At 49.6% G+C, this 25,925-nt stretch overlaps 1 protein-coding gene across 1 annotated transcript in view; it reads right to left on the reverse strand.

The window, feature by feature from the left end:
* INPP5D (inositol polyphosphate-5-phosphatase D) overlaps positions 1-25,925 on the reverse strand; it is a 109,448-nt gene that overhangs the window by 40,170 nt on the left and 43,353 nt on the right. The window contains exons 3-9 of the mRNA XM_080798803.1: positions 24,148-24,298; positions 21,813-21,984; positions 18,037-18,177; positions 8,825-8,912; positions 4,503-4,583; positions 4,266-4,337; positions 3,126-3,249 (exon numbers count right to left, since the gene is read on the reverse strand). Of these exons, the coding sequence (XP_080654929.1) occupies positions 3,126-3,249; positions 4,266-4,337; positions 4,503-4,583; positions 8,825-8,912; positions 18,037-18,177; positions 21,813-21,984; positions 24,148-24,298 (829 nt within the window). The remainder of the gene's footprint in view (positions 1-3,125; positions 3,250-4,265; positions 4,338-4,502; positions 4,584-8,824; positions 8,913-18,036; positions 18,178-21,812; positions 21,985-24,147; positions 24,299-25,925) is intronic.

A 25,925-nucleotide genomic window follows, 5' to 3' on the forward strand; every position in this document is an offset into this window, starting at 1 on the left:
TTTTCCTCCGCATAGAAGACCTCAATGCCAAGCTATTCAAGAACATGGGGACAGGAGCAGGGAAAGGAACTCCCAACACCTGCCATCAAAGATTTCCTCCAGATGATCAGCACTTACAATAACCATGATTGGAAACTGATTGTGCCAGGATGGGCTAACGGCGTGCCTTATGCCACCAGTGCTCGTGAGGACCCTATAGGAATCCGTCTGATGGATGTGGACACAGAGGCTCTGAATAGGTAAGCCACTAATTCAAGGTCACACCATGATCAAGCTGCGAAGGAAGTGCGGGAATCCAGTCTACCCAGAGCCCCTCACTGCAGAAGCACACTGCCTCCAAGGCTGGCTATAAAGAAGACACCCTGCTCAGTTGGTTAGGCGACTGCCTTTGGCTCAGGTCATGATCCCGGAGTCCTGGGATCAAGTCCTGCTCAGTGGGGAGTCTGCTTCTCCCTCTGACCCTCTCCCTTTTCATGTTCTCTCTCTCATTCATTCTCTCAAATAAATAAATAAAATCTTTAAAAAAAAAAAAAAAGAAGGCACCCAAACACATGGCCACTTGGACTGTGTTTCTGCATTGGCCTTGAATTCATTTGTTCATTCATTCATTCATGGATTCACTCAGTATATACTGACCGGTCACATACTGTGCCCAAGTGCTGTTCTAGACTCTGGGGACTGATTTAGCAGATAACAAAAAAGATCCACCTCCTGGCCTCTGTGGAGGCCCCATGTTTTTGGTGGGGGGAGCTGGGGATTTATGAGCAACGCTGCAAGCACCTTAGTCCATTGGCAGTCCTTGAGTATGCACCTGCTGAATACCAGGTCCCGTGCTAGGTCTACAGATTGCAGAGCATGAGAGATCAAAACCCGGTCCTCGTGAGGGAGGGGACTTGGGGACAAGTAATCATGTCCTGATGTGACAGAGGCCATGGCAGAGGGTGAGCTGGGCTCCACAGCCTGGAGGGAGGACAGGAAGCAGGCGGGTGTCGCCCGCAGTCTGGGTTGGCAGGATCTGGGCATCCACTCTCCTCTTTTTAAGGGCTTGTGAACCCCCACTGTACAGTGTATCTCGACTCGAGCTGGGGTCTCTCAGGGCACCTTTTCTCCAGCTTGGCTCTTTCACCCGTCCCTGTTCTGATAGCAACTTTCACACCATCCAGAATTCCACAAAGGAATATATTCACCCTCCAGGCAGTCAACCCATCATCATTGCTGTCCATTCCATAGAACATCTCCAACTTTTACTTTGGCATTCAGGGCCCTGTCCACATCTGGGACACCATGCCCCACTGCTCCTCCCTTTAGGGCCACAAGGGACATGGGATTTCCCTAACAACTCTACTCCAGCACAGGCCATTCTCAGTCCCAAGGCCCTCCCCTATTTTATGCTTGATGAACTCCTATTCACCCTTCAAAGCCCTAGACAGAGCCATCTGTGGTATAAAGCCTTCCTACACACCCCACAACAGAGCTAATTCCGGGCCAACCTCCCATCTGACACACAGTCTAATACATGCTCACAGGTCGACTCTCCCTTCTACAACACTACATCTCTGGAGGGCTCTAACTTAGGGTTGGTCCATGGAAAATACTCCAAAGAGAAAATGTCCATTGAATTAAACTGGCAAGGATTCACAGTGCTTCCCAGTACCCAGGAGGGATTTCTTGCAGTTCAGAAACCTTGAGCTGGTTAGAGCAGTCAGGCGCTCTGGCACTCTCTCTCCTCATCCTCGGCTTTGGTTTCCTCTTCCACCCCTTTCAGCTGTAACTCATTCTGTGTGTGACGGGTGAGAGGAAAGCATGGCTCTAAGTGGATCACTCTCAACACATCATCTCTTGCCCCATTGCGGCAGTGGATGAGGCAGCTGTCTCAACACTGACCTCAACTATGCATCAACAGGACAGCTGGTCACTCTCCAGGGTCTACGGACTTCATTTCCTGGTCTCTCCTCGCTGCTCTGTGCTGCCTTACCTTGGAAGGATCATTACAGCAATGATGGTGTTTAATTGAGCACCTACTACCTACTGTGAAGTTTATCTATTTAAGACTCAGGGCTGCCATGACAAGAGTCAACAACACCCTTTTGACAAGAGTACACTGAGCATCAGAGACATTTGGGCTCTAGACCAGGGTCACAAGCAGCAAAGCTGGGATACGAGGCTAGACTCTTAACTGCCTCCCTGTGCTATCTATGCTCCTCCCCTCCCTGCATCCCACCTCCTGCATGGGGCTGGTCCCCAGACTCCCTCTCCACCTGCTGCCCTGAGAGCATCCCTCAGACTCTGGGGCCACCGCCCAGATGGGACTTGGCAGCAAGAGGCTGCAAGATGGGCCAGGTCCCTGAGGGTAGACCTCCAGTCCCTGGCCTCTGCCTGGCACTCTGCCAGGGGTCAGTGCTACGGTGGGACACAGAGGGGGTGCTCTCATATGGACTAGCTCATCTACTTCTCATGACAAGCCTAGGAGAAATCCATTATGATGATGATGATGATTCCCATTTCACAGATGAGGAAAATGAGGCCCAGAGAGCTTAAGTAACCAGGCCAACATGATCCTGCCAGCCAGTGGCACAGCCTACCTCTAAACCCAGGCAGCCCAGCCGCCAGGGCTACCTGCACGCTTATCCCTGTCTTGTGAGGCCCCAAGCTGGCACTGAGTATCTGGTCTCCCTTCCCGCCCCTCTGGAGGTCCAGCCATACTGGACATTATTTGCAGGGCTCGGCTGTCAAGCCAGTAGCTGCCATCTGAATAGACAGCCCAGGTCTGGCGTTCCTGATGGGGTGAGGCTGGGGCACATGAATCCGGGGACTGTGGGGGGGGCTCCTAGTGGGGAGGTGTATAGTCACAGAGAACAGCCCCCCAGGGCCAGGCCTTTAAGCTCACTTCCCCAGGGTCTGGTAGAAGGAGGCGAAACGTACAGGAAGGCCTCGAGAAGGAGGGGTGTGTGAGGTGGGCCTCAGAGCTGGCTCGGGGTTCCATAGACAGGGTGAGGGGAGGCGGTGAGAGCCTAGCGCAGCGGTGCATGTGGCTGGCAGGACTCCTCCTCCGGCTGTTCTGTGACGAGCCGGTCCACGAGAAGCAGCACAGCAGGATGAGAGCGCCATGGGGGCAGGGGTCTTACTCTTGTTGTGGGGGTAGAACTTGTCCTCGGAACCGTCCTTGCCCTTCTTCATTATCAGCTTCCCAGACTCAACATCAACTTTGAGCTGCAGTTTCTGAGGGATCCCCAGAGACTCCGACTTGACCTGCAAGGAAGAGCGGGGTGGGGTGATGTGGTCATCCTCGCTCTGGGCAGGCTCAAGAGGCCGGCCTGGGAGCCCCTTGCCTGTGTGGCCGGGAGGCCCCTGGCCAGTCCAGCCCTGGCATCCCAGGTGGTGCCATTGGACTTCAACCTCTGAGCGTCCCTCGCCCTAGAGCCCAAGTCCACCTATCTACGGGCATTCCCCCGAGAACCACGATACTGTGCGAAAGACCCCGGCTATGCCTAGTACGCCCATCGGCTGTTCTACCAACAGGTTTGGTGCAGGGAGCAGGTGAACTACTGGAGAATAAGTCAGTCTCACCTCCATGTGACAACACTCATTCATCTGATGTGCCATCGACTTCCCAGAAAGGATGTTAGTAACAGATTTCGGTTCCTGGGCATTGTTACAACTAACCATTGAACGTTTACTGATAATAATTAGGAAAAAGACAATTGTCTAGCAGGTACACTCAGAAGCTCGAGACATAAATGTGGAATTATCATCAGGGCCAGAAAGGCCTTTGGGTGGGGGGCATCTTGTCCCATGTTTCTGAATGTGGGACCAGGGCTGGGCTGCCTACCTACACCAGGATCTCTGTGGATTATTAAGAAAAACAAATTTCTGGGCCTGAGCTAGGAGGCTCTAACTCAGTCACTCTCAGGGAATTCATGGGAATTATATATTTTTCCTACTTCTCCCTTGAGGCACTACTTTGCAGCCAGTTTCAGTGCGGGGGGCGGGGGGTGAGGGGGTGCTGTCTGATGTCACTCACTGGGCCCATTTAGAGAAGGACACAGTGTGCAGCGTCTTGAGCTGAGAAGCCCTTCTCTGGGGAGCCTCTCCTGAAGGTTGCACAGACCTGTCTGGGTGCCCATTCTCCACAGGTGGCTCTGCTAGCCACCACCCTCAGTGTTGGGCTCCTTGCCCTTGGACAGCTGAGCCAAAATCTGTCCTTCCACAGGGACAAGAATGGTCCCCAGCCTCCAACTGTGGAATACAAGGACACAGACACTTACCTCAAAGGTGACCGGAGGGATGAGGGAACGCCGGTGGGGAGACTCGGCTCCTTCGTGCAGCAAGGCCTTGACCTGTGGATGTAAACACACAGGGCCCTTCAGGCGGGGAGAGGCAGGGAAGGCAGATTCCTTTGGAGGACAGGGTCAAAGGGAGCCTACAGCCTGTACACTTGGGCATTGTCTAAGCAAAGAGAGGGCCAAAAAGAAGCCAAGAGAAGCTGCAGGATCCCCCAGTACCTTATCTTCAATGGAGGACAGTAGACTTGTCAGTTGGCTGAGCTTGGCCACCATGTTGACTGGATTGGCCTCACCAGGCACCTGGGGAAAAGGACAAGTAAGGACAGCAGTCACAGAGTGTCAGCCACGGACAGGCACTCTGCTGGGCCCTTTCCACACTCCAGCTCATTTCGCCCTCTCCGTACTATGATAATTCCCCTTCGCAGACAAGGAAATCAGAGCTATCTATAATCACCTCAAGATTATAATGGCCAAAAAGCAAACCTTCATTTCATCTCCCCTCTTAAACCTGCTTCTCCAACTGTTTCATACCTCATCCACTCAGGTGCTTAAACAAAGTTCGAGGATTGGCCTTGATCGTGACCTTTGCTCCCCCTTACCTCAATTCTAGTGCTGCTTCTCCTCTACTTCTAAAATACAGCCGTCTCACTGCTGGAACCCATCACTGGGAGAAAATTATCCAGACTCCTTGCCCTGCCCTCTAAGACTCTGTATGATAACCCGTCATCCCCAGCCACTCCCATCCTCACCTCTGACCTGCCTGTGGCCTTGACCTTACACTCCCTGAGCAATTCCCAGAGACACAGAGGTCACCTGGGGAGACCACACTAGCAAAAGCAGCCATGAGGGCATCTCTATCAAAGCATCCTGCTTTGTTTCTTATTAGTCACCTTGGTCATGCATTTGTTAATTGTGTCTTTCCTGCTGGAACATGAGCCCTGTGAGAACTGGGACTGTGGGGATGGTGTTCAGTGCTGTGACCTGGGTGCTCATAATAGCGCCTGGCCAAGAAGGTGCTCAGTCAAGTTCAACCCATACAGGAGTCCAGAGAGCCGAAGTTACTTGTCTGAGGACACATAGCTGGTGAACGGCAGAGCAGGACTTGAATCCGTGACCGTCTGGAGACCCAGTCCACAGTCTCAAGCATTCACTCCCAGAACCAATATTTACAAAGCATCTACTCTGTGCCAGGTGAGTGGTCACACATGTGGAATTAAGGACACCATCCCTGCCTTTCAGAAGTTGGAGGATAAAATCAGACACGTGTATGGAACAGAGTGAGGGTTATCGCCAACCCCATGAAGTCCCTTTACCCCAGCCCTTGCTTACTTAGTAAGTCAGCCAGGCTACACTTGCTTCTGACCTCAAATTTCCACGCCTTCCCCCACCACTTGAAAGTACTACGGGTACTAGCCCCACCAGCTACGACCACCCCCAACCACCACCCATCACCCCTCGCAACTGTCCTAGCTTCGTCAACACTTCAAACACATCAGATTTGCCAACACTTTCTCCAATTATTTTGGTTTTGCCCTGCTGCTCAACAAAGCTCACAATCAGCCTGTGCTTATTATCATCGCTTATCATCCATGAGTGAAAAGCCTCGAGGTATGGAAAGGAAGGAGATATGGAACGGAGGGAGAGACAAGGGTTGGGGGGGGCGGGTGGAACAGACTGGCTGGTCAGCGGTGGGGCAATTCAGGATCCCTTTGCTTTGGGTGGTTTTTCTCATAAAGAATTGAAGAGATCACAGATTCAACCTCTTCTTTTCCCTCTCAGACACTTGGAATTAGTGACCCACTTGCCACCTGGGGCAGTCACCCGACAGTTCGAGGCTGGTATCTTGCCCTCTCCTCTAAGTCTGTGTCTTATGAAGAAGGTTTGGCAAAAACTTAACCAAGTGTAAATGAAGTTATTGACAAAGAGGGAGCCTGTTCTTGAAACAAAAGTTATTAGCATGATGGTGAAGCTTTGCCTGCCGGTCTGTCTCCCAGTGGGAAGAACATACAGAACCGGATGTGTTCTTCCATGATGCCAAGCACGTTTTAAATGCATCCATTCATCTAATCCTCGCGGGAATGGATTCTTCTAACCCTTGCTTTGCGGAGGGGAAACTGAGTCAGAGTGGTGCATCAACGTGTCCAAGGTCACACAGGTCACACAGCTACTGTAGACCTGAGACCTGAATGTAGATGTAGCCCCGTGGTTCTCAGCTGATGGCAATTTTGCCCACCAAAGGGCATTTGACAATGTCTGGAGACATTTCGGGTTGTCACAGCTGAGGGGACGCTAGTGGCATCTAGCCAGTAGAGACAAGAAGCTGTTAACATGCTACGATGCACAGGATAGTCCCCCACAACCAAGAAAAATCTGGCCCCAAATGTCACTCAGGTCAAGGCTGAGGATGTAATTCACAGCTTAGCCTAGAAGTGAGTGAACTGGCCTGAATGTATGATACCTGTGAGTTCCCATAACCGGTCCAGTTATTTTACTTCGGTTTTTAGTTGCCCTTTGAAAGGGAGGATGTGGGTTCCAAGGTTAACGACTCTTTCTCACATGGGGCAGAGCCATGTCTCCCAGCCCTTGAGGTCCGCAGTCATGGTTGATAACGTTGCATTTGCCCCTCCCCTCAGTTCTCAAATTCCACAAGGGGGCCCGGGGGTCACCAGCCTGTGTCGCCGACCAGACGGGAAGGGCCACATGTCAGTGGAGTAGGGCAGTCAGTTGTCTCATACAAGCGATTTCACTCACTCTTTCACAGAACCCTGCGGTGGCAGACACGCTCTGCCCATTCCACAGATGCAGAAAACAAGCACCAGTGGGGGGTGGGGCCATTACTGCACTCAGCTGTTTCTCATCTAGGGGACAGTGTTCTTTCCTCGACCTCAAGCAGCCTTCCCACTTCCTTCTCAATCTGTGAATTTCTGAAGGCATCAAGAACGACCTCTCTGCGTTTTCTTTATGAGTCAGGGTCTCATAAGGGAGAGTGGGAACGAGAACCCTTTCTCTCCATCCATGTCTGATGCCACCCTCCATCTCGTCCCTGCTCGGTCTTGTCACTGAAAGTAAACACCAGCTGGCGGACTGGCTTAACTCTCTGGGGGCCTCACCCTCTTCTGATCTGTTTCAAAGATGTGGGTGTGTGGTCTTCTGTTCAAACTATTTAAATGTTAGTGTCTGGCAGGGCCCCTGATTTGCCTAGATTTGCTTTTACTTTCCCAGAAATTAACGTCTCATGGTTCACGTCAAGGAAAGCAAAATTACCTTTCCAATTTCTGGGTGAATTTTTAAGTTGTACAAATAGCACATAGACCTTTTCTCAGTTGAAAATCCTTTAGCAAACAGTCTGGTCAAGCCTGAAGTCTCTCTCGGCCTAGCCTCTTCTCCCTCATCCTATTCCCCCCACCTGGTGACCAGAGGAGCCCTTTGGGTTCCAATCTTTCTGGTCCGATTTCCACACATGTATCATTTATTGACTGTTCTGCCATTTGTTTTTTTCTGCCCCCCCCCCCCAAGTATGCCTTGGGGAATCTGTCCACATCAGTGTGCCCACCTTAGAACAGAATTCTGTGGCATACTTTAACCAACTCCGCATTTGGGTGGTTTCCAAGGTTTTTTGTGTTTTTAGAGATAAAGTCACAATAAACATCTCTGCCCCGTAGACAGCTGCCTACATATAGAACTGCTTGCTTGAAGGATGTGTGCGTTTAACATTGCCACTGCAGGTGGACAAATGGCCTTTCAGAAAACCCCCCTTTTTAATCTACTCCCAGCCACAGAGCAGAACGGTGACCCTATATGAGTCCCTGACCCCAGAACCCGAGTCATAAGGTTGAACTTCTTTTCATGTATATATATTGGTCATTCCTATCCCTCTTCAGTAACACAGCCTTTCTTTATAACCTCTCCCCATTTTAAAACTTGGGTTTTTCCTTCATCATTTGGAGGAGGCTTTGTTGCTGTTAATATCTTCATCCTTTGTCCCTTATATCTGTTGCATGTACTCTCTCTGGAGATACCGCTTTTGCTTTTTTTACCTCTCCTGGTGACAATCTTTGGATGCACACAGCTTTGCTCAGTGGATGACTTGGCCTTGGCCCCTGCCAGACTGTGAGCCTGTTGGGGGAGGGGCAAGGAGCACTTTCGCCCTGCTCTTTTTGGAACAAAAGGTGGGATCAAGCATTTAGGCACCTCACGTTCTTCTTTCCCAATAGTTTCCCATGAGCAGTGATTTTAAAAAAAGGCCCTTCCCGGCTTCCCTATTTAGCACCTATTAGTTTCTGCTGATCGGTGTGTAATTTGAAAATTTTTTTCCTTAAATCAAAATCAGGCAGCGGGGAAATGCCTTACTGGAGGAACAGAGTTTTGAGGCTCCCAGCCCCCCTCCCATGTTCTGGTGGTCTAGCCAACTCTGCGCAGGAGTGCACAGCAGAGGGCGGGGGCTCCCTTCTGAGCCCTCGGGACTCCTGCTACCTTATCCCCCACCCCTCACCCCCACCCCAGGTTTATCAGTCTCGTCTTTCCAACCCCGAAGCCTTTACCTGAGGCCGTGGACGGAGACCAGGGGAAAGCTGCTGGTCAAACAACCTTTGCAGAGACTCCAAGGAGGGGAGGGTCCGGAGGACTTCGCTGGGAGCAGGGGACAAGGTGAAGGTCAAGGATTAGTCAGGATCCAGATGAGGCATCGCAGGCTTTAGCTGGAGGCACGGTCACACCCGATCTGGCGAAGGCAGAGATCCTCCCCAGAAGGACAAGCCCAGGCAAAGATCCCAGGCCTGCCAGTGCTGGCCCACCCCCACCCCAGCCCCCCGCCCCAGCCCCCCACTTCTTCCCGTCCCCCACCCCGGACCGAACTGGAGTCGTGATGCGTAGACCTGATTTACCCCTGGTTAGCCAGACTCGGAGCCTGCAGGTAATTGGGACCTAGAGTCAAGAAACTACTTTGAAATCACTGAGTAAGCCACGGTTCCCGACCTTTGGTGTTTATAAGAATCGCAAACACGTCGGAGTGTTAAAAATGCAAATTTCTGGGCCCCAACCAGATTTGGTCTGGAATCTGCATTTTAAATGCGTGCCCCAGGGGCTTCCTGTGCCGGTGGTCTGAGCATTCTGGTTCAAATCCCCTGCTCCATACTGAGGTGGACACCTGGAGAGATTTTTCAATGTCTAATTCATCCACGACTCCCACACCAGAGCTACCCATTCTTTGTTCCCTTCAGTCTTTCTCTATTGTTTTCACATTGGTTTATGCTCAGCAGCAGACAATTTTGAGTTCTATTTCTCACTTAGGATTTCACCCAAAACTTCATGTCTTTACCTGTTTAACATTCTGTCGGTTTCCAAATATTCTATCGAGAAAATGTCCCAAAATGAATTGCTAGATATCTGGGTTATTTTGAGATCTTGGTGATTACAAATAAAGACTGCTCTGAACAGATTGTCCCTACGGCTTTTCTTATTTTCAATTACAATTTTATGATGAGTGATGGTGCCCAGTCATGGGCCTCAGGTACTGTTTGAGCCTGCTCATTCGAGGTAATGTCTTCCTTCTTTCTATGATCTTCTCCTCTCTCTTTTAGTGGGTGTAACAGTGCATTTCAGTATTGATACATTGACAGAATGTCTTTAATTTATTGTCTTTAAACATTTTTCTACATGGTTGGTTTCTACTATATTTCTCTATGTGTAAACTGCTTGTGTCCTTTGTCATTGCCCTGTTGGAAATTTTGTTAGAATTTTTAGACATTGGTATAAACTTGGCACACTGCTTTGCTTTATATTTAATCTAGATGTTGTAAGGATTTTTTTTTCCACTCTGTTATTGTCATCCTAGGCAGGCTGGATCTCATTGTAAAATACCTGGTACCTTTTTATTGTTCAATTTTTCATCTTTTCCTTAGTAATTCTTTGCTTACCTTTGTTAAGAATGTTATCATCAGCAATTATTTGCTCATTTTAAGTTGGTTTCTCACTTGCTTTTTTAGAGTTATATATGGGTTTTTCTTGTTGATATTATACATTCATTCTTAATTTCTCATCTAGAATTTTTTTTTATATATATGTAGTGGAATTAAGTTCATCTTTCTCTGTATTGCTATTCAATCCCATTTAACAGTGCTCACTCTTTTTTCCATCATTCCCTTGGACTAGTCCATTGCATAAACTCTTCTTGAATATGGAAGAATTTGTTTTTAGGCTCCATACCATTCATTTAACGAAAAATCCAGAGCTCCTAGCATGCACCAGGCAATGTCACTGATTTCAGATTTAGGATGTCTCACAGCTTGGGGGGTGGGGGGATGGTGTTATAGCCTTCTGACTTTGAAGGAGGTCACACATGGCTTTCCTTTGGGGACCAAGGATGGGGGGCAGGGAGCTGACTTGCAGGGCAGGGGGAGTGTGGGGCAGACTGGGTTCTGGGTTTCCCCACCCCCTCCGCCAGAGCTCCAACATCGGTGCACAGTGACACTCCCTTTAAACTGTCATTGTCAGAAAAGAATTCTGGGTTAAAAACAAAAAACCAAAAAATTCCAAGGCACTAATTCAGAATACACTCTAACATCAAATAGATCTCCCTCGCTGTTCTCCTTTTACAAAATGTTATCCTAAAAACACAAATAGACATACAGAAGCTGAATCCTTAGGGCTAACAGTGACGCTGGCTTTCCTTGTATTTTTAAGCTTTGTAAACATTTAAGAAAACTGACTGGCTCCCAGATGTGTCTAGGGGTGTTGGTTAGGGTCAGAATGACAAGTGACATATTGTGACTTCAGCTGGAAGGCTTCAGAAGAACTGGCCTTGTCATACAGAAAGGATTTGTCTGGGGACATGGAAACCATGAGCAGGGTCCCTGGAAAACCTGTCCAGTATCAGGTCATCAGCACAAAGGAAGCCAGGGGACCAAGACTGAGAAGGCTGTGGTCCTGGGGTAGGTCACACCCCAGAGACAGCTCATTAGGGGCTCAGACCCACTGTCCCAGCCTTCCTAGAGTGAGCATCCCGTCTCTGTCCTATTCTCAGCAAGTTGGCGCATTTCCCCAAGCTTCCCATTCAATATCCAGCCAGAACATCCAGCGCGCCCCAACCCAGAGCTCCAGACTCAGAAGGACTGCTCTGACTAGATGTGGTTTTCTTAACTTTTGCCTTCTCTACTCTTTGCTTCCTTTTCTCATCTTTCTTTGGCAAAAAATTTCCACACAGTGTGAAATTAGGTGATAAAGGGCATCTCTTTTTCTTTTGTTCAAATGTTTAATGGAATGACTGTATTGTTTCCCTACCAGGTGTAACTGGTTTTACATTGACATCTACTACATTAGTAAGAAGGTACCCTTTTATCCTTTTTTTTTTTTAAGGTTTTTTTAAAAATTAGAAATGACTTTTTTGGGGAGGCCCATGGGTGACTCGGTCAGTTAAGCATCTGACTCTTGATCTTGATCTTGACTCAAGTCATGATCTCAGGGTGGTGGGATAGAGCCTCGGGTCAGGTTCTGCGCTCAGTGGGGAGTCTGCTGGAGATTCTCCCTTTCCCTCTTCCCCTCTCTCCCTTCTCTAAAAAAAACAAAAATGCTTCTTTTTTCTTTTTAAATCACAAATCTGTCAGGATGCCTAGGCAAATGGTTCTTTCATTTTTTTTTTTAAGATTTTATTTATTTATTTATTTGACAGAGATCACAAGTAGGCAGAGAGAGAGAGAGAGAGAGAGAGAGAGAGAGAGAGAGAGAGAAAGGAGGAAGCAGGCTCCCTGCTGAGCAGAGAGCCCGATGCAAGGCTCTATCTCAGGACCCTGAGATCAAGACCTGAGCCGAAGGCAGAGGCTTTAACCCACTGAGTCACACAGGCGCCCCAATTCTTTCATTTTTTAATCTACTAAATTATGGTGTTTTCTTTACATTGACTCTTCTTTGAAGTGAGTTCTTAGATAAAGGCTTAGATAAAGCCTCTATTTTTCTTTCTTTTTTAAGAATGCTCCATGCCCAAGGTGGAGCCCAACACGAGGCTTCAACTCAGGACACTGAGATCAAGCCCTGAGCAAAGATGAAGAGGCAGACACTTATGGGGGGTGCCTGGGTTGCTCAGTGGGTTAAAGTCTCTGCCTTCGGCTCAGGTCATGATCCCAGGGTCCTGGGATCAAGCCCTGCATCGGGCCCTCTGCTCAGCAGGGAGCCTGCTTCTCCCCCCACTCTCTCTGCCTGCCCCTTGTGATCTCTGTCTGTCAAATAAATAAATAAATAATCTTAAAAAAAAAAAAAAGAGTCAGACACTTATGGAACCATGGAGTGGTTAAGTGGGTTAAGTATCTGTCTTTGGATCAGGTCACGATCCTGAGGTCCTGGGATCAAGCCCTGAACGGGGCTCCCTGCTCAGCAGGAAGACTCTTTCCCCTTCTCCCACTCCTCCTGCCTGTGTCTGTCAAATAAATAAATAAAATCTTAAAAATAAATAAGTAAACTAAAATTGTAATTGTCTTTTCTCCTATTTCTGGTTTTATTTTTACCATCCCAACCCTCCCTCCCCGGCTCTTTTCCTTGCCAGTTGTTGTTCTTGTTTATTTGCTCAACAGAGATTTCTTAAAGACTCTGTTCTGTTCACTGCTGTATCTCCAGCCCCTGGAATAGCATGGGGCGGCATGAATCCAGCACACAATCTTGGTGCGTGAATATGGAATAAACAAAATGTTTTGGATACTGTGCTGGGTGTGGGAATTATCAAGGCAATGAGGACACAGCCCATGATACCTTCAAGAGACTCACAATCTGGATTTAGGTCGTGTGTTTGACTCATTATTGTCCTCCCTTTTCCATATTGGAGCATCTCAGGCTATGGCTTTTCCTCCAAATCATGCTTTGGCTGCATTACAGAATTCTGACAGAGGTTTGATTACTCCGTGCCCCCCTACCCTCCCAACCTACCCACGTAGGCTCTCCTTGTGTCAGTTCCTTCTTTAATTCAGCTGCTATTTAGGAGGTGATCTAAAAGCATCCAGGTGGTTGGGTGGTTGTGGCTAGTGTTCTTATTTGTTTCTATTTTCGTCACATCGTGTTCTGGGCACGTAGAAATGAACACTTTCACTTTGGGTGTATTCATATCCAGCTGCTCAGGAACCTGCTGGTTTCTTCTTTTGAAGATCACCAGCACTCTAAGATTTCAGGGGGAAAAAATTCTCGGATCCTCATTCAAGTAAACCCCTGTGATTAGAACACTTCCACAATTTTTTTTTTTAAATCTGCAAAGACTCGATGTGCTCCTGAGTGACACCCAGGTTCAGTTAATCCCAGGTCTGTTGTCTTCTCCTTGGAGATACCTCCTTTGGAATTTATATCATCAGGCCGTGGGAATAACATTAAGTATTGTAATTTTTGAAAGAAATGGTGCTGTTTGTAATTATTTACTTTCTGAAGTCATCTTCCCTTGTGTTTTAGAAACTTTATCAGAAGAGATATAGATGGTGCTGTTTGGTTATTCTGCTAATTGGATCTTTATAAGTCTTCTCAGTACCTGGATTTAGGTCCTTAACAAGTCTGGGAAACTGTTTTCTTATCTATATTTCCCAACAATTACACATCATTTTTTCCCCTGCTTTCTTGAGAGCCCACCTGCCAGATCTTAGTTGAATCTCTATGCCCTCTTTCCAAAAACTATCCATTTTTTTTTATTGATACACATTCTTCACCTGTGCTTAGTTAGCTCTCCAGTGTCTTCTATAGATACCTCTCTGACATTCTGCTCTGTTTTGTGACTTAATTTTCAGATTTGATTTGAAAGCTATGGGTTGGTTTTTATGGCCTCCAATGTAGCAGTTATAATGCCAGTGAAGTATTTTTGTTTTGAGTTAATTCACCTATTAAAATCTTAACCAAGGGGCGCCTAGGTGGCTCAGTCAGTTAAGCGTCTGACTTTTGGCTTCAGCTCAAGTCATGATCTCAGGGGTCATGAAATCGAGCCCTGCATTGCCTCTGTGCTGGGTGGGGAGCCTGTTTGGGATTCTCTCTCTCCCTCGGCCCCCCATCCCTGTTGCACACGAGAGCGCTGTCAGGAAAAAAAATAATCTTAACCCCACTCTCATTAATAGATAAAGTATTCTCTTCCACACTTGGACATTTTACTTTAGAATTCCACCTGGGGTTCTTCTCATTTCTCCATTTCAGGGGTTACCAAATACTTCCACACTCTGGGGACTTTGTTCTCTCTTTTTTTTTCTCTGGAAAATTCTCTGTCTGGTTCTAGAAAATATAACTCAGGCCCCAAATCTTGGTTAAGCCTTTGTGCTGCAGACATTCAGACACACACAATTGGTGTGACATTTGACAGGGGAGGCTCTTGAACTGTTTCTCACTCCTCGGTTCTCTGTGACCTTCCCAACTGGGGACGTTCTTGTTGGGCCAGGTGGTCTGAGTGGATGGACACAGTCACCTCTTCCAGCTCCTCCTCCTGCACCCCACGTCAAAACATCCAGTCTGGGCCCCATCTCCTTTCGCTTTCCCCCTGTGGTGACATCACCCCACTCATCTCTCGGCTTGAAGTGCCAACTTCAGGCTGATGAGTCCCAAATTGAGACCCAGGCCTGAGGTCTTGGGGGTTCAAAAGTTCTAGCATAACTTATGGTTGGCAGTTCAGCTGCTGGGTTGCCTCAGAGCTCAGACGAAGACCTCCCCCAGCTCCACACCCTCCTCCTCGACCTCTTGTTTTTTAGTAACTGGCATCATCACCCACTCGGCTGCTTTCACCAAAACCCAGGGGTCACCCTTCATTCCTCTTCCCCAGACCCTGTATCCACACAGGCAGCGAGTATGGCCACTCTACCATCCACACATATGCCAGGTCACACCACTCTCAGCGCCTACATGCCCACACGCCCTTGGGTCATCACATTTAACTAAGATCTATCAGCCACTCTCCTGTGCCAGGCATTGTCCTCAACCCCGGGACTCAGCAGGAAGCAGAACAGACACAGATCCCTGCCTTCCCTGCTCATGAGCTGCCCACATGTCACAACTCCCAAGTTTGGAACTACTCTCCCTGCATTGGGTCAGCCTCCTGAAATCCATGCTCCACCGCCAGCTTGGATCATGGCACAATTGTCTAAAATCTCTAGAGTCTTGTGAGGTATACATGTGGTGGCTCCTGCCTGACATTGCCAGATAAAACATGGGACACCCAGCTTAATTTGAATTTCAGATAAAGATGGATCGTCTACTAGTATAAGTATATCCCAGCTGCACGTGGGATATACTTATCCTAAAAAAACTTTTTGTGATTTACCTAAAACTCAGACTGAACTAAAATTCATCCTGGGTCTGGCCCACCCTATGCCTGCCTCTCCCCAGCCTCTGCTCCTAACACTTTCCTTCCCTCATTATGCTCCAGCCACACAGACTTTCTCTTCTTTGCAGGGTGGCCTCATTCCTGCTTCAGGACCTTTCTTCTTGACATCTGTCTGCTACAGTGCTAGATGGCTCCCCCTTATCCCCAGGGTCCCAGCTCCAACACCACCTCAGAGAGGCCTCCTTAACCCACAGAGGAGACTGGGACCCTCCCACCCAATGTCTCTGTGACTTGAGCCTGTTTTATTTTGTCATAATGCTTATCAAAATTATCTTTATTTACAGACAATCTACTGTTGTGCCCTTCACTAAGACATCTGCTCCGACAAGGTCTAAAGGAACAGAAATCTTGTGCATTGTGTTCACGACTATATCCTAGTACCCAGCACAGAGTTCAGAGGAGGCCCTCCACACCTATTTGTTAAGTAAATAACTGAAGGAATGAGTGAATGAACTGAACCCCTGTTCCAAACAAAGTAGTTTGAAAACGACAAGTTCATGGTTAGGGATTGGGAGACAGAATTGCTTCTAGGTCAGATTTTCTAAAAATCTCTAAAATTTCTAAAAGCCCCCAGTTAACCAATCTCCAAGCCCGGCTATGCTTTTGCCTATAAGGGTGAGGACAGACAGGTGTGCAGGGGACATTACAGTGTCCCTAATTCTAGCTAGAAGTCAACTCTCCCGTAAGCGGAGATGTGGAAGAGCAGCAAGACAAAGGAAGCTTTTCCCAGGAGCACAGAGAAGTAGGCCACTGGGGAAGCTGCTGTGTCTATAAAATAAGGTGTCCCGATCCAGTAGCACAGGTGGGGGGCTGCAGAAGTACCCCGTGAGTGGGGGAGGCCAGTGGAGAGAGACCAGGAGGGATATTTCCTCCCAAACAAGGAAGCAGCAAAAACGGGACGTCCATCAGAACACAAACAGCTCATTCTGTCTTCATGAAACTGTGTCTCTTAAAAAGAAAGTGCCGCGTGTGTGTGTTTTCCCTCGTGATACATGATTTATGACAACAGCATCAAATGGGAAAATAGCTCTCCAAGGAAATCTCTAAAAACGATGGCTCCAGGTCCAGTTGGCTGAGACGGTGTGAGCTGAAAGCCAATTCGCTGAAATGAGACCTGACTGGCCAATTCGATGAGTGCTCCATTTACCAAGGAAATTATTTGTTACATTTACCAAACGTACGGATTGCGCTTTTGAAGGAGGAAAGTTCAATTGGATCACTGATGATGAAAAATTTGTTTTTGCATATTAACTAAGCCAAGATGGATACGGCTGCAGAGAAACTGACAAGAGAGTTCTGAGGCTGCTGTACATTTATAATAAAATACAAAACTTTATATAGTCTGAGAGAGTCTCGCCCACAGAAAATGCTATTTTTCCAACCAAAATGTTGACCCTTCATTTATGACGGGATTCTTTCGGCTCCTTAGGATTTCTCTCAGATGCGTTTTGAATGGGGTTTTCTATTTTCAAGCACTTTTTTTTTTTTTGGAAAATACTCTTATTTATTTATTTATTTATTTATATTTTTAAAGATTTTATTTATTTATTTGAGAAAGAGAGAGACACAGCAAGAAAGAGAAAGAAAGAAACACAGCAAGAGAGGGAACACAAGCAGGGGAAGTGAGAGAGGGAAAGGCAGACTCCCCACTGAGCAAGTAGCCTGATGCTGGGGTCAGTCCCAGGACCCTGAGATCATGACCTAAGCCGAAGGCAGACACTTAACAGACTGAGCCACCCAAGCGCCCATTTTTCAAGCATTTACAGTAGCCTTTTGTCAATTCTTCAGATAGCACTGTAGCCTTAATTTTGCCCTTTTCACAATTAAAATGTAAATAAACTTGAAGTTAATCTTAGTTTTCAATAAGGTAAAATGAAAAATTCTAAAAATCTAAAAGACATCGGAATTTCTACCAATTGGTCAATTCAGTGAATTCAGTGTCGGAAAATGAAAGTTTCGGTGCATTAGCTTGCTCTACCAAACTGCCATCCCTGGCATCAGACTCCCAAGCAGAACGTCGGCTGCCTTCAATTTATTTCCTCTTGGAGCCTTCGTGGACTTGTCCAATGTGCCAGCTGCAGCAAGAAGGCAGACTTACTGCTGGATCTTGAGCAAGTGTAAAAGGGCCAGCCCTGTCCTCCTACTCACCCCCTCCCACAGCAACTGGCCTCAAATTTACTTTAGTTAAAAAAAAAAAAAGAAAGAAAGAAAGAAAGAAAGCCACAGCTCGAACACCAGGAAAACAAAACCTTGCAACAACCACAAAGATTTCTAAGCCCTGCCAACTGCCCAATTATTCTGAGGACATCAGAGGCATCTGGAGAGCCAGGCAGAGGGCAGGGGTCACTCTAATGAGCTGCTTCTCTCGCTGGGGACTGTCCCCCCAACCCCCCGCACCCAAGGGAGCCGCCTGACCCACAGAGCCATTACCCATAAAGCTCCTTGCACAGGAGCGTGGTCAGTTTCTTCAGATGAGGGAGGCTGCCGGAGCCCGTCTTCACGAAGTCAGAATCCAGGGCGAGCTGAGTGCTTAAATAATCTTGGATGGCTTTAAGATGCTCTTCTGGAAGTCTGAAAATAAAAGAAAGAGAAACATGCCTCTTCTGTGCCTTTGGCCACAAACACCAACCGTGAAAGAAGAAATTTTCGTTGTCAGCGTCTCCGGTTGAGACACTGTCCTTCAGGAGAACATGGGTACGCTCCCGGATGGTGCCCCTGGTCTCACCGAGGGCTAGAGAAGTGGTCCGAGCAAGATTAAATAAAGGATGGGGAGGAAGGATGCCTCTTCACCCACCCATAAAGGCTTTTTCCCAAGCCCATACTTGGAAGGAAGGGAAATGCTTATCCTTTATGAAAGAGACAAAGCAACTTGAGAAACGGTCAGCAGACTTGTTTCCCTATCCCATTTACTTCTAAAGACAGCATCTGGAGGCTGAGGGATGCTTAGTGGAGAGATGGCAAATGGCTCTAGGTCACGTACCAACTCCAAAGTCATGGCCAAAGGCCACCTGGAGCTCTGTGCTGAGGACGTTCTGAGCTGTCCTGGGGTCCATGGGGAAGTCTGTGTGGTGAGTGATGGGCTCGGAATATGGTAGTGGGCCCAGGTGGCCTGCCTTTGCTCTCGGGGCTCTGGCCCAGCCCCTTCGGTTCCTGGGTGGGCGAGGCACACGCAGGCAGGGCAAGCTCACTGCGCACAGTGGCCCCCAGGGAGGCAGAGCCCAAGTTGGATGGCACCAGGGCTGTCTCAGAGGTTTGATGGTCCCTCTACGTTCTCTCGCCCGGCACCATTTTTTGTTCCAGGTAACTGTGAGTGAGTCTTTGTTCCTGTAGTGACTGCAATCAGAGTCACAGCAACTATTTCCTGGGCACAACCCTACACTTACTCTGCTAAGCACCTCGTGCCCATTTCCCCTTTGGTCCCCAAACCAACGTTAGGACACAGCTGTTATGATCCTTCCTATTTTACAGACAAGCAAACTGAGCCAGAAGGTTGTAAATCTACCTGGGTGAAAAAACTATTACAAGCTTTAAAAATCTTTGCTCTAGCTTTGACATTTAATCAAGTTGGAGCTGGAGGACACAGGTTTTCCCCCCAGAGGATTTCTGAAAGAATGAAAAGCTCCTGCTCTCCAGACTGGAAGGGCCATTGGCCATTTTGACTTCTTTAGATTGAAAACGATTTACATGCCCATCGCCTTCCTAACACTGAACGTTAATCTATGTTCATTCTGGGTCTTGACGTTCTAAAAATCCAGTTTCTGGGGTGCCTGGGTGGCTCAGTGGGTTAAAGCCGCTGCCTTCGGCTCAGGTCATGACCCCAGAGTCCTGGGATCGAGCCCCGAATCGGGCTCTCTGTTCAGCAGGGAGCCTGCTTCTTCCCTTCTCTCTCTGCCTGCCTCTATGCCTACTTGTGATCTGTCTGTCAAATAAATAAATAAAATCTTTAAAAAATAAAAATAAAAATCCAGTTTCTGCCCAAGTCTATTTCTGAAAAGGACAAAGTTGCTCCTATAGTATTAACATACGTATTTTAACAGTTCTAATGACTACTGACTCTTAACTCTGAGACCATGAATGCTTGCTGCAGGAAGCTGTCTTTGTTAAGACGTTCATTGTAGGAGAGCAGTGACATAAAGATGTGAACTCTGTTCATCAGAGAAGCTTGATTTCCTCCAGCAGTCTTGCAATAACTATTAACTACCACCTAACTGATTATATGTAATCAACTTGCACAAAAGACCAGGCAGGTTATCTTACAATTAAGAAGAATAATCTAGGGGCCCCTGGGTGGCTCAGTCAGTTAAACATTTGCCTTCAGCTCAGATCATGATTCCAGGGTCCTGGGATGGACAACCTCCAAGCTTCCTGCTCAGTGGCGAGTCTGCTTCTCCCCCTGCCCCTCCCCACTTGTGCAAGTTCAAGCACATTCTCTCTCTCTCTCTTCAAACACAAGGCAGAATCTGGGTTTGTCAGGACCCAGAGGAGCACTGAGGACAAGCACTGTGTCACTGCTACCCTTATCCCCAACACCATGCTCCATTTACTTATGCCAACCTCTGGCCAGAGGTTTTAGGGGGTTTCCACTGCTGTATATGAGATGAGGAGCCCGAACAGGGAGAGCACACAAGCCTCCACCTGCCCCTGCCCTTCTCATGAGGCTGCACAGAGGCTTGGCTGCCTACCTCGTCCTGCCCCACTGAGCCTGGAGGCCCCAGAGAACCCCCGTCCCTAGAGAGGGATGGCGGGGGGGCAGAAGGAAGGGGCAGATTGGGGCACCAACTGAGCATCCTTGCTTATTTCCTTTGCTCACGCTCTAGAGCACCTACCCCTGGAGAGAGGTGGAAACTCAAGGGAACTCAACAATGGGAAGAGTTGAATAAGGGTTTGTTATTTACATATGTCTATAGGGTAATCATGGCAACACACCCATGTCTTCAAAACATTGGCTACTTAGCTATTTGATAAATAACCCAAGTATTGCAAGGAGTGTGCATAGAAAAGGACCTGGTGGGCCTAGAGAAGAATCAAAGGATATTCAAAGTGGAATTATAAAAACACCAGGTATCTTAGCAACCAGCTGGTTTGTGTGTACTTTCAGGCATTTCCTTTGTATTTTGCCAAACTGGATGGTAGGAGAGAAGCCCTAAGCTGGAGATGTTGCATTAACCAACCCCCCAACCCATTAGGATATTCTCGGGGTGGGGGGGTTGCTTTTTCTCACAAAGAAACAACAAAAAAAACCCCACTTTTTAAATTTTTAATGCACGGAAGTCGCTGCATACTAACTTATTAAGTCATGCAACACACATCTGGAGGGGGCCTACTCTGTGCCAGGTGACGTGCGGGGCGTGGGGACACAGCCCTGCTCACGGAGCTCCCTTTCTGTTGCAGCCATCCCCCTGCCCTCTCTCGTTTTCAGGGCCTGTGGTTTGCAAGACAACTAACACCCCTTCCGGGTGACAGTCCCATGCGCCCCTCTCGGGCCTGCTCCGAGAGAAACAGGAGTACACAGCAAGAAGCTGCCAGACCCCCTGGGCATGGACCAGCAGGAGCCAGGGTGGGCCTACCTACGGGAGTAGATCCAGAGAGCTTGGGATCAGAGCAAGGAAAACCTAAAGTAGCAGAATGACTGCATCTCCCATAAAAAAGGAGCGCAGTGCAGTGTAGACCATAGTCTATACCACACACGGAAATACTGTTCCGGCCTATTTCTGGTGACAAGGAAGGTGGCCCCCCTGGCAGAGATCCCAGAGCAAGACAGGGCTGAGTGGCAGGTCCAGGCTACAGTGTAGGCCCCTCCTGGCCTCAGGCCATCTGCCTCAGTAGACCCCATGGCAGTAGAGCTATCCATAATGGGGAAGGATGACACATGAAGTTCTCAGCAAGCCCCAGGAAGGGGATCCCAGCAGAGGCCCCTTAGCCCAGGAGCAGGGCCACATCTCTGTAGCTGAGAACTCTAGGTCATTCCAGAACGAGCTCCTGCCGGGGAGAGCAGCTGAGCCGAGCACCCTGTGCCCAGGCAGCAGAGGGGTGACCCGGGCCTCCTCAGAGCTAACGTTGGGAGCCCGTGGGCGGGTGGGCAGGTGCTCCAGAACAAGCTGTCCTAGCAAGGAGGTGGCACCCTCGGGAGCGAGCACAGAGGGAGCTGCCCGGGGGTCGTGGCACTGAAGGTCGGCCTTGGAGAGGCCCGCCAGGTGGGAACTCACCCACTGGTGTCCATGCTCTGCAGCCGCTGGAACAGTGTTTCCGAAAGGCTTGGCTTGCTGACCTCGGTGGCTCTCACATTCTCGCTGGAGAGGGGGACGTCCTTGGCCTCACACGGCCCAGCAAATAAAGGGATGTTCCTTGGTGGCAGCTCAGGTGGAGACAGGACACCTTCTACCCAAGGGAAGAGCAATGATGCCATTTGGTCCAAGCACTAGCTTCTCTCAGAATCCCCCACCTACCAAGGACTCCCTGGTGGAGGGACCCCTACCCGACCTGTGAGGTCCATCCAGGCCACTGTGCCCAGTCATAGACCCCATCTGTGCCTGCGCTGTCCCTCACGTCTGCTCTCCTTGACCAGATGGGAAGCCGGCTGATGGCAGGAACCTTGTCTTAGTGGTCTTTGGCCCTGGGGTTTTGTTTGTCCCATGGAGGTGCTCGGAAAACACGGGCCAGCTGGGCTGTTGGCCTTGGACAGGTGGAGCCAGTGGCCCCAGAAGGATGTCCAGCTTTCAGGGCTGGCACAGGGGCCCTGGAGGGGGCAGAGGCCCAGTTCCTGAGACGGGGGGAGCAAGTGTGGGGAGCAGGCAGGCCGCAGCCACGCTGCTCCCCTCTCTCCCACCCTGGCCTCCCTTTCCTCTGCTTTCCCTCCAGCCTCTGCTGTTCCTTCTCTCCCCGCCAGACCCTAGGAGACAAATAAAGGAAAGTGAGGGGCCCCCCTTCACGCAGAGAACTGAAATAGAAAACAAACAACTTGAATTCGGCCCTGGAGAAGGGACTCCTGCCCGCCTGCCTTCAGACTTCTGTCCTGCACACATGACCAGTGGGCAAGGGTGCTGAGCCTCTTGGGTCCACGACCTCCTGCCCCAGCCTCTTGCCACCCCAAATGGCCATGCCAGGGTCCCTGCCACAGGACCGCCTGGGGACGTCCTCTTTAGAGGACAAGCTCTTCATGTTCCCCCTGGCCTGAGGTTCTTGCAATGGTGTGAGTGTGTTTTGAGCCCTGTGGGGGCCGGCAGTGCCTTGAGAAGACATGAGCCAAATCAAACCCCTTGGACCAAGGGGCAGGATGGGGGTGACAGTCACACTGGTCAAGTTAAAGCCGACAGCGGTGCCTCCTTTGGGGAAGTGGAGCCAGTAGTCACAAGACTGGGCTTCTCTTCCCGGCCCTTAGGGAAAGTTCGGGGGCTTTCTCTAGATGCCTTCCAGAAAGGCACCATAGCCAGGCCAGCAGGGGCGAGGGAGGGCAGGGCATCTCTGCAGGACGGCTTCTCGGCACCAAGACCAAGGCTTGCGCACCTGGGGACAGTGGGGGGACATGTGGCCACGGCACAGAGCCAGTGAACGACCCAGGCCCCCACGGCCACATATCAGCTCTGGCAATTTCGGAGCAGGGATGAGAAGAGGCAGGGGCTGCCTAGGTCCCTCTCAGCCTCCACGGAGCTCTGGTCCTTTTGAAACTCTCTGCTTGGCCCTCATGTCCTCCACACAGAAGCCGGGCCCTCAGCGTTCGCCCTCTGCCCAAGCAGCCGCTGGGCTTCACATCCACTCAGAAGGGGTCTCTGGGAAGGCGGGAGGAAGGTACACCGGGCTGGAGTGGCCCGCAAGGAAGGGAAGGGCAGGCACCAGCCCACGAGGACCTTGGCGTGTTTGGGGGCGACCCTGGGGGGGGGGAACCTAACTGTTTCTAGTCCCTGGGATTTAGGAGGAGCCCTGACCAGGTGAGGGGCTCAGTTACATATCTCAGGGTTTCTGTTAGGAAGGGAACTTCTGAGGGGAGAAGGCCGTCATCCAGGGGGGTCCAGCTACTGTGCTCTCCTTTGCTGGCCTCTTGTTTAGTTGCTCTGTGACCCCCACTGTTTTAAGGAGAGGCTTGACTCTCACATAATTTCTAGGGGCCTCTCTTCCCCTTCCAGTTAGGTACAAGCATTTCCTCCTTCGTTCTCTTTACAGTGAAACGCAGCTGATGACTTTGGTGAGGACATAGCCGCATTTATTGAGCGCTTCTTGTGTGTGAGGCTCTGGGCTCTACATTCGGTCCCTCCCGGGACGAAACCTTGAGAGGTAGGTATTGGGTTTAGTGTCTCTTTAAGAGAAGTCTGTGATTCAGAGGGGAGAAGCAATTTACCTAAGGTCACACAGCTAAGAAGCTGGGGGACAGGAAGTCCAACCCAGGTCTGTCTGACCCCAGAGCCGGCTTTCTTTGTCACCATGTCACCCTCTCTCCCTCTGATAATCAGACCCACTTAATCTACAAGCACTTGTGCTGAAACACCACAGGACTCCCCTCCTCCCACCCCGTGCCCCCCTCCCGCCTTCCCTTCCATCTCTTCCTACCCGTTTCCTCCTCTGGCTCATCACCAGCTTCCTCCTCCTCCAGGGGCACGGGGTACTGCAGGTGGGTCACCAGCCCCATGTTTTCTTTCTTGTAGAACTCGATGAGCTGGTCCAGCTTGGTGAAGAACCTCATGGGGACCCCTTCGGATGCCTGAGGACAGAACCCCAGACTGAAGTACATTTCAACTGGCTGGGACATCACCTAACCACAGAGGCCATCTGCAGCAGAGACCAACAAGGCTGAGGGAGTGACCTCGATTCAGAAAAAGCCCTGGGCTCCTACGCAGTGTCTGTCCACCACACCCACACCCTCCCATCCTGTAGCCAGGAGCCCAAGGCCAGTCTGCAAAAGGCACAAACAGTTTTAAAGATTCTTTTCCTTTCTTTTTAAAAAAACTCTTATTTTATTTTTACTTATTTAAAGATTTTTATTTGTTTATTTGAGATAGAGCAAGAGAGTGCATGCAAGCACAGGCAGGGGGAGCAGTAGAGGGAGAGGGAAAAGCGGACTCCCCGCTGAGCAGAGAGTCCGATGCCGGGCTTGATGCCAGGACCCTGAGATCATGACCTGAGCCGAAGGCAGAAGCTTTAACCCACTGAGCCACCCAGGCACCCGCTCTTTTTTTTTTTTATAAGATTTTATTTATTTACTTGAGACAGAGCGCACAAGCTGTGGGGAGGGGAAGAGGGAGAGCGAAAAGCAGATTCCCTGCTGAGCAGGGAGCCCAATGTGATGTGGGACTCCATCCCAGGGCCCTGAGCTGAGCTGAAGGCAGACACTTCAGATGCTTAACTGACTAAGCCACCCAGGCTCCCTTCCAGCAAGAAATTCAAGGTGCCTCCTGGCAGCCAGCCCCACCTCACTGAGGTTCCACCCACTGAGGCCCCGCCCCATGGAGGCCCCGCCCACACCAAGGGGGTATCAAGCTGCAGGGCAGGATGGGAGAACTGCAAGGAGGAGACTCCCCTCACGGATGATGTACCCTCCAGCTCCTAACCCAACATACCCCCGAGCCCTGTCCATCCTCCCTGTCTAGTACCTCGCCTGCTTCTCCTTGTGTTCCCTGTCTCAAGGAATGGTACCATCGTCTCCCTACTGGCCTTCGCAGAACCCCAGGAGCATCTTGGATCCCCTTGGAGGGATCCCTCTGGCACAGAGGGCAAAGTGGACAGTGTGGCAGGTATTCTGCCTCACAGAAGAGGCTGAGTGGGGTGGCAGCCCTGGGTGGAGGGGAAAGTTATAGCTGGGCTCCAGGGAGGAGCAGTGAGCCTGGGGCAGCTAGATAGGAGGAAAGGATCAGGCTGTTGGTGGGTACAGGGATGGGACAAAAGGACCCCCCCTTCTGGATAGGGCTTCCCTGCCCTCCAAGGCCAGCGGTCCTGGTTCTTCCACTAAATGCCTGATTCACCTGCATTTTCATCACAGCCATGTCATCAATGGCAGTTGTACAATTTTATTTTTTCTTGGTTTTTTTAAAGGGATATCTACACCCCACTTGGGGCTTGAACTCACAACACCAAGATAAGAATCTCATGCTCGGGGTACCTGGGTGGCTCAGTGGGTTAAAGCCTCTGCCTTCGGCTCAGGTCATGATCCCAGGGTCCTGGGATCAAGCCCTGAATTGGGCTCTCTGCTCCGCGGAGAGCCAGTTCCCCCCCCCCCCCACCGCCTGCCTCTCTGCCTACTTGTGATCTCTGTCTGTCAAATAAATAAATAAAATCTTAAAAAAAAAAAAAAAGAATCTCATGCTCTACCGACTAAGCCAGCTAGGTGCCTT

This window comes from Martes martes, assembly GCF_963455335.1.
Source record: "Martes martes genome assembly, chromosome: 3".
In the NCBI taxonomy this organism is placed as follows: domain Eukaryota; kingdom Metazoa; phylum Chordata; class Mammalia; order Carnivora; family Mustelidae; genus Martes; species Martes martes.